Source organism: Suricata suricatta, chromosome 12 (assembly GCF_006229205.1).
Source record: "Suricata suricatta isolate VVHF042 chromosome 12, meerkat_22Aug2017_6uvM2_HiC, whole genome shotgun sequence".
Lineage (NCBI taxonomy): Eukaryota > Metazoa > Chordata > Mammalia > Carnivora > Herpestidae > Suricata > Suricata suricatta.
In genome coordinates, this window is record NC_043711.1 from 10,105,791 (window position 1) to 10,114,937 (window position 9,147).

General features: G+C 40.4%; 1 protein-coding gene across 1 annotated transcript; it reads left to right on the forward strand.

Moving 5' to 3' along the window:
- Nucleotides 1-2,184: 2,184 nt before the first annotated feature.
- On the forward strand, nt 2,185-3,120 carry LOC115274261 (olfactory receptor 7A17-like). Its single transcript, XM_029917701.1, has one exon. The coding sequence runs from the start codon at nt 2,188-2,190 to the stop codon at nt 3,118-3,120; it is 933 nt and encodes a 310-aa protein (XP_029773561.1). The 5' UTR covers nt 2,185-2,187.
- Nucleotides 3,121-9,147: the final 6,027 nt, after the last annotated feature.

A 9,147-nucleotide genomic window follows, 5' to 3' on the forward strand; every position in this document is an offset into this window, starting at 1 on the left:
GGTGAGTCTTTGGTACTTTAAATGTTTGCTCATTTTTGAATGAAGAGAGGGGCAGAGTGTGAGTGGGGCCGGGCACAGAGAGATGGAGACACCGAATTCGAAGCAGGCTCTAGGCTCTGAGTTTCAGCACAGAGCTTCAGTGGGGCTTGAACCCATAAACCATGAGACACGACCTGAACAAAAATTCGACGCCCAACCAGCTGAGCTACACAGTAACCCCTTTTTCTATATTTTTTAATAAGATACCTTTTTTTGGTGTGTGAATAGAACTCATATTACTCCTTGCATACTAATTTGGTACCTTTTATTTTGTTCTTTTTATTTTATTTATTTATTTATTTATTTATTTATTTTTGGTTATTTGACGTGTCAGGTATTTGCAATACCACGTTCCATAAAAGGTATGGTAAAAAAAAAACCATGCTTGTCTTGCCTTAACTTAGGGGTCACTCTCAGTGTTTCACTATTAAGAATGATTTTAAATGTGAGTTTTTGTATATGGCCTATTTAGTGTCATGGAAGTTTCCTTCCATTCTTAGTATCTTGGACACTGTTAGTACTAAGGAATGCTCCGTTTTGTCTCATTTTTACCCTCTGCTGAGATAGTCATATCCTTTTATCCTTCATTCTTCAAATGTGGTATATTACACTGAGGGAGTTTTATTAGTTCAACCATTCTGGCCTTCCTGGAATAAATGCCATTTGGTCATGATGCAGAATCCTTTCTACACCATGATCCAAAGGCTGCATTGCTTGAATCAGGTCACACAACAATTCCTTGGGAATATTGTTCTGTCCTTTCCTTTGCTTGCCTTATATGGCTTTGGTATCAGTGCAATGCTGGCCCAATGGAATAACGGAAGTGTTTCCTTTTTGAATTATTTTGGAAGAGTTTGAGAAAAATTGATGTTAATTCTTCTAATTCTTGTGGTGCTAGTGACCCTTAGTTGTGACGACCGCACTGCAATGCCTGTGTCACAACCTGCAGTTCTCCTAGTAGAAAGTTCTTTGAGTTGTGGGGTAGCCTGTCCCCTGCTTCCTAAAAAGTTGTGCTTCTGCTACAAGAGTACACAGAACTACAATAAAGGAGAACACTCTCTCCCTACCCACAATCGTGTGTGTGTGTGTGTGTGTGTGTGTGTGTGTGTGTGTGTGTGTAGCACAAGGAGACTTTATCAGTGAAGTACATACCCATAGAACATTCATAGCAGGCTGGAGCTGTCTTATGTAATAGAAAATGGAGCATTTCAACCAACTAGAGACCTAGAGTAAGGATAAGAGAGAATGACAGAGAATTATGGAGGAATGAATTATGTTCCATTTGTATACATTGTATAAAATGTATCATGTTATAGACACAGTTCGTCTATAACATATGCATATAACAAGAACAATAAACTGAAGCGTGCATTGCCTTAGAATGTTTCCACATGCAGGAGGCTTTGAGCTCTTCTCTTATTTACTTCCAACTCCTCCTCCATTTGTGGTAGCTGCTCTGTTCACAACTTTCTCTTTCATGTTGCCTGATGGTTTTGGCTGAGCTCTTGAGTCAAGATCTTTGCTTTGTGATTTCTCTGCCTTGCCTGGTTTTCTCAAAGTTACCCACATGGTTCATACATCCCTTAGTTTTCCAGGCCGGAAGCCACTGATCACACATGACACAATGGCAGGTTTCTCTTCCCCTGAGGGCTCCTTTGTCCTGGATTATTTTACTTGTAATTTGTAACCACCACCTGAAACATCATTTATTCATTCATTAACCCTCTATTCCTCACACACACACACACACCCACCCCCCCCACAGCTCCCACCCAACACACACCACACATCTACAATTAAGTTTTGTTGTATTCAAATACATATCACTACTTTTTGCCAGCTTTCAACAACACTTGTTACAAGTTAATTAGTAAATTTTGCTGGGTGAAGAAAAGTTCTCAGAAGATTTATGGGGAACATTGTTTTGAATTAGTGTTTTGATTCTGAATAAGAATCACAAAGAGATTCAGCCTCACAGAAAACATGGAACATTTTAGAGTCCCTGAAATTTTCTGGTACATGATGTAGACTGGTAAGAATGTGTAAGAAATAAGGAATGCATCATGTTGAAAACACAGCGTTTCTCCTAATTCTGTGATCATGCTGGTGCCTTTACAATGTGCTCTTGTCTCTGTTCCAGCTGTTTGCATGAGTTACATGGAAGGAAGAAACCAAACCCGTGTTACACAGTTTATCCTCCTGGGACTCTCAGACCAGGAGGAGCTGCAGTCACTGCTCTTTTGGCTGTTCCTATCCATGTACCTGGTCACCTTCACTGGGAACCTGCTCATCATCCTGGCCATTATCACAGACTCCCGCCTCCACACACCCATGTACTTCTTCCTCTCCAACCTGTCCTTTTCAGACATCTGCTTCACCTCCACCACCATCCCAAAGATGCTGCTGAACATCCAGATGCAGAGCAGAGTGATCACCTACGCAGGCTGCCTCAGCCAGATGTACTTTTTCATGCTTTTTGCAGGATTAGACACCTTCCTCTTGACAGTGATGGCCTATGACCGGTTTGTGGCCATCTGTCACCCCCTGCACTACCTGGTCATCATGAACCCCAAGTTCTGTGGCATCCTACTCCTTGGATCCTGGGTATTGAGTGTTTTTGAATCTCTATTACATGATTTAATGATTTTGCAACTCTCTTTTTGCACACATCTGGAAATTCATCACTTTTTCTGTGAACTCAATCAGGTGATCAAACTTGCTTGCTCTGATACCTTCCTCAGTGACCTGACTATGTACCTGGCAAGTGGACTTCTGGTTGTTTTTCCACTCATTGGCATCCTCTTTTCTTACTCTAAAATTGTATCTTCCATTTTGAGAATTTCATCAGTGAGTGGCAAGTATAAAGCATTTTCCACGTGTGGGTCTCACCTCTCGGTGGTCTCCTTGTTCTATGGTACAGGCCTTGGGGTGTATCTTAGTTCTGCTGCTTCAGAATATTCCAGGGAAAGTGCCATAGCCTCAGTGATGTACACAGTGGTGACGCCCATGCTGAACCCGTTCATCTATGGTCTGCGGAGCAGAGACATCAAGCAAGCCCTGAGAAAGCTCTTTAGCAGATAGACACTCTCTGCCTATAGGATTCGTTTTTCAAGATAAAGATATGACTAATAGGGTTTAAAACCCTAAAAGACCTAGATCATGATATTTAAATCAGTTCAGAGTCTGACAGTCTGCAGTTCATCTTTCTACAGTATTTTATTGCTAAATGTTTTTCATACACTATAAGCAACTATTTCTTCTCTTTTTTTTCCTGGAAGATTATTTATTTATTTAGAGAGAAAGAGCAAGAACGTTTGGGAAGATCAAAGACAGATTTAGGATCTATCCTAAGCTGTGTCTATGCTGTCAGCACAGAGCTGAATTGGGATTCCGTCTCAGAATGTGAGATCTTGACTTTAATCCAAATCAAGTTTTGAACCGTTACCCAATGAGTCACAGGCAACATTTCTCTTCCTTTTTATTTATTTATTTTTTAATAGTTTATTTTCTGATTAATTTACATAATACCCCTAGTTCTTCTCCCCACAAGTGCCCCCCACCATGACCATCAGCCCTTTCCCTCACTCCCCCTCCTCCTTCAGTCCATGGTTCCTTCTCAGTATTCAATAGTCTCTCATGATTTGTGTCCCTCACTCTCCCCAGCTCTCTTTATCCCCCCATCTCCCTATGGTCCTCTGTTAGGTTTCTCCTGTTAGACCTATGAGTGCAAACATATGGTATCTGTCCTTCTCTGACTGACTTATTTAGCTTAGCATGACACCTTCGAGGTCCATCCACTTACCGACAAATGGCCATATTTCATTCTTTCTCATTGCCATGTAATACTCCATTGTATATATGGCATCTTCTTGGTCCATTCATCAGGTGATGGACATTTGGTCTCTTTCCATGATTTGGCTATTGTAGAAAGTGCCACTATGAACATTGGGGTACATGTGCTCCTATGCATCAGCACTTTGTATCCCTTGGGTAGATTCCCAGCCGTGATGTTGCTGGGTTATAGGGGAGTTCTATCGATAGTTTTTTGAGGAGCCTCCACACTGTTTTCCAGAGTGGCTGCACTAGTTTACATTCCCACCAACAATGTAGGAGGGTGCACTTTTCTCCACATCCTCGCCAGCATCTACATTCTCTTGATTTGTTCATTTTAGCCACTCTGACTGGTGTGAGGTGGTATCTCAGTGTGGTTTTGATTTGTGTTTCCCTGATGATGAGTGACACTGAGCATCGTTTCATGTGCCTGTTGGCCATCTGGATGTCCTCTTTGGAGAAGTGTCTATTCAGGTCTTCTGCCCATTTCTCCCCTGGGTTATTCATTTTTTTGTGTATGTAGTTTAGGGAGCTCCTTGTATATTTTGGATACTAGCCCTTTATCTGATATGCCATTTGCCACAACCTTTTCCCATTCTGTGGGATGCCTGTTAGTTTTTTTTTTTTTTGATAGTTTCCTTTGCCTTGCAGAAGCTTTTTATCTTGATGAGGTCCCGATAGTTCATTTTTCGTCATGATTCCCTTGACTCTGGGGATGTGTCGAGGAAGAAGTTGCTGCAGTTGAGGTCAAGGAACTTTTTCCTGCTTTCTCCTCTAGGGTTTTTATGGTTTCCTTCTCACATTCATATCCTTTATCCACTTTGAGTTTATTTCTGTGAATGGTGTCAGAAAGTGGTCTAATTTCAATTTTCTACATTTTGCTGTCCAGCTCTCCCAACACCACCTTTTGAAGAGCTGTATTTGTTCCATTGGATACTCTTTCCTGCTTTGTCAAAGATTAATTGGCCATATACTGGTGGGTCCAGTTCTGGGTTATCTATTCTATTCCATTGGTCCATGTGTCTGTTTTTGTGCCAATACCATACTGTCTTGATGATGAAAGCTTTGTAGTAGAAGCTAAAGTCAGGAACTGTGATGCCCCCAGTTTTGGTTCTCTTCTTTAATATTACTTTGCCTATTAGGGGTTTTTTTTTTTTTTTGGTTCCGTATGAATTTTAGGATAGTTTGTTTTAGCTTTGAGAAGAATGCTCATGCAATTTTGATGGGGATTGCATTGGAAGTGTAAATTGCTTTGGGTAATAATGACATTTTAACAATGTTTATTCTTCTGATCCAAGAGCACAGAATGTTTTTCCATTTTTTTTTGTCTTCTTCAATTTCCTTCATCAGTCTTCTATAGTTTAGAAATGGAAGGAAGACTACCAGACTCATTCAATGAAGCACATATCACTTTGATTCCCAAGCCAGGCAGAGACTGAACAAAAAAAGAGAACTATAGGCCAATATCCTTAATGAATACAGATGCAAAAATACTCAACAAGATACTAGCAAACTGAATTCAGCAGCATATAAAATGTATTATCCATTATGATCAAGTGGGATTTATTCCTGGGTTACAAGCCTGGTTCAATATTTGCAAATCCATTAATGTGATACATCACATTAACAAAACAAAAGAAAAAATAATATGATCCTGTTAATAGATGCAGAAAAGCATTTGACAAAATACAACATCCTTCTTAATAAAAACCCTGGAGAAAGTCGGGATAGAAGGAATTTACTTAAACATCATAAAAGTCATTAGGAAAATCCCACAGCCGATATTATCCTCAATAGGGGAAAAAAAGAGCTTTCTCCCTGAAATCAGGGACATGACAGGGATGTCCAGTCTCACCACTGTTGTTTAACATAGTGCTGGAAGTCCTAATGTCAGCATCAGACAACAAAAGGAAATAAAAGGCATAAGTATCAGCAGTGAAGAAGCCAAACTTTTACTTTTCGCAGGTGACATGATCCTCTACATGGAAAAGTGGATCGACTCCACCAGAAGTCTTCTAGAACTGATCCATAAATTCAGCAAAGTCGCAGGGTTCAAAATCAATGTACAGAAATTAGTTGCATTTATGTACACCAATAATGACGCAACAGAAAGAAAATCAAGAAACGGATCCCACTCATAGGTCTAACAGGAGAAACCTAATAGGAGACCATGGGAATGGGAAAGCGGGGGAAAGAATTGGGGAGAGGGAGTTAGGGAAATCATGAGAGACTTTTGAATGCTGAGCACAAACTGAGGGCTGAAGAGGGAGGGGGGAAAGGAAAGGGGGGTGATGGTCACAAAGAGGGGCACTTTTTGGGGAAGAGCACTGGGTGTTATATGGAAACCAACTTGGTAATAAACTATAAAAAAAGGAAACAACCCATTCACATTTGCACGAAAAACCATAAAATTCCTAGAAACAAACCTAACCAATGATGTAAAAGACTTATACAATGAAAACTATAGAAAGCATATGAAAGAAATTGAAGAGGACACAAGGAAATGGAAAAACATTCCATGCTCATGGATCAGAAGAATAAACATTATTAAAATGTCATTATTACCCAAAACAATCTACACATTCAATGCAATCCCCATCAAAATTGTACCAGCATTCTTCTCAAAGCTAGAACAAACTATCCTAAAATTCATATGGAACCACAAAAAACCACAAATAGCCCAAGTAATATTGAAGAAGAAAACCAAAATGGGAGGCATCACAATCCCAGACTTCGCCTCTGCTACAAAGCTGTCATCATCAACACAGTTTGGTATTGGCACAAAAACAGACACATAGACCAATGGAATAGAATAATGAGCCCAGAATTGAATCCACTGAATCTGGCCAATTAATCTTTGACAAAGCAGGAAAGAATATCCAATGGAAAAAGGCCTCTTTAACAGGTAGTGCTGGGAAAGCCGGACAGCAACATGCAGAAGAATGAAACTAGACCACTTTATTCCACCATACACAAAAATAATCTCAAAATGGATGAAAGATCTGAATGTGAGAAAGGAAACCATTAGAACCAGAGAAGAAAGCAGGAAATAGCTTCCTTGACCTCAATCACAGCAATTTCCTACTCAACACATCCCCAAAGGCAAGGAAATCAAAAACAAAAATGAACCATTGTGACCTCATCAAGATAAAAAGCTTCTGCAGGGCAAAGGAAACAAAAAAAAGTAAGAGACAACTGACAGAATGGGAAAAGGTAGTGGCAAATGGCATATCAGATAAAGGGCTAGTATCCCAAACCTACAAGGAATTCACAAAACTCCACACCCGAATCACCAGTAATCCAGTGAAGACATGGACAGAAGACATGAATAGACACTTCTCCAAAGAGGACATCCAGATGGCCAACAGGCACATGAAATGATTCTTGGCATCACTCATCATCAGGGAAATACAAATGAAAACCACACTGAGATACCACCTCACACTGGTCAGAGTGGCTAAAATGAACAAATCAAGAGACTCTACATGCTGGTGAGGATGTGGAGAAATAGGCACCCTCCTACACTCTTGGTGGGAATGTAAACTGGTGAAGCTGCTCTGGAAAACAGAGCATTCTATCAGCAGAACTCTCTTCTGACCCAGCAAAGGCACTTCTGGGGATCTACCCAAGGGATACAGAAGTGCTGATGCATAAGGGCACATGTACCTCAATGTTCATGGCAGCACTTTGAATAATAGCAAATCACGCAAAGAGCCTAAATGTCCATCACCTGATGAATGGATCAAGAGGATGTGGTATATATATACAATGGAACACTACATGGCAATGAGAAAGAATGAAATATGGCCATTTGTAGCAAAGTGGATGGACCTCGAGGTTGTCATGCTAAGTGAAATAGGTCAGGCAGAGAAGGCCAGATGTCAAATGTTTTCACTCATAAGTCTAACATGAGAAATATAACACGGGATAATGGGAAGGTGGAAGGAGTGGGGAAAGAGATAGGGAGAGTGAGTGAGGCAAAGCATGAGAGACTCTTAAATACTGAAAACAAACTGAGGGCTGAAGAGGGAGGGGGAAAGGTGAAGGGGGTGATGGTCATGGAGAGGGGAACTTGTGGGAAGAGCACTGGGTGTTACATGGAAACCAACTTGGCAATAAACTATTAAAAATTTGCTTTCCTTAGTAAGCAACACTCATCTAGCCCATCTTCCTCCCACTTCCCTCCATCAACCCTCAGTTTGTTTGCTATCTCTAAGAAATTCTTAGGATTTGTTTCCCTTCCCTACTGCTCCTGTCTTGTTTCTTAAATTCCACATATGAGAAATCATATTAGAACACCATGTCTCTTTGGAGAGAAGAGATGAATATTTCATTAGTGAGACTCATGGGAATTCAGCACCTTCAGTCACAGAAATTGAAAATGCCTCTGCCGCACCTACTGAAGTTGACTCGTATAATCTCAGGTGATTCTGTGTCTTTGGGAACCTTTAAGAATAGGGCCATGTCTCTTCCTTCCTGGGGATATAACTACCAACTGCGTCAATCATCCATTGCAGAAAGCAGGTCATTGATCTCACACTGTTATATGCTAACATCTAGGTGAGCTGCAGCATCTCCAGTAGAGCTGGAAAAATGTATTGTGATGGTTGTTATTGGTAATTATTTTGGGGGCATCAAGGGAAAATTAGTTAAAGAGCATTTAGTGATGCCAGTTTTGACTAGTAAGTCTGATTCTGCAGGGAATCTCGGGATACACTCAACCAGCTCTCCCTGATCTGTCTCCTCCAGAGTTAGTGCTTCATCAATGGGCCTTCATCTCTCAATAGTCTTTCCTCTGTTTTCATTTCTAGTTCTTGCATTGTTGTGAGTAGCTGTTTATCATTATTTAACCATTTCTTAATGGTAATTATTGAAGAAACTTCTTTTCAGCAATTAATGTGAGGCAGACAGTACCATTTATTCTATGAACAAATATATGACTAAGACAGCGTTTCTTCTGTATTGGTACACACAGGAAATAGAGTGAGAGATGTAAATGTAAATAAATGTGGAAAAGTAAATAAATGTGATAGAGTGATGTTGCATTGGAATCTGGGGAAGTAGATCCCCAAGTGCCTACTCTTTATTTTTAATTGTTTTCGAAAAGGATGTCTTTTTCATGGGTGTTCGTGAGCCTTTGCAGATAAGTCTTTAGGTCCTGAAGCTTGACAGTGGTGTTGGAACTCTTTAGGGGAAATGAAGGAAGTGAGTAGTCCAGGAAGAAACAGCAGCAGAGGAAATTTAGAGACTAAGTAAAGTAGCAGTTGTGTTGCTTGA

What these genes read in the sequence shown, in the direction of transcription:
- LOC115274261 (XM_029917701.1), top strand. Translation starts at nt 2,188, where the DNA reads ATGAGTTACATGGAAGGAAGAAACCAAACCCGTGTTACACAGTTTATC.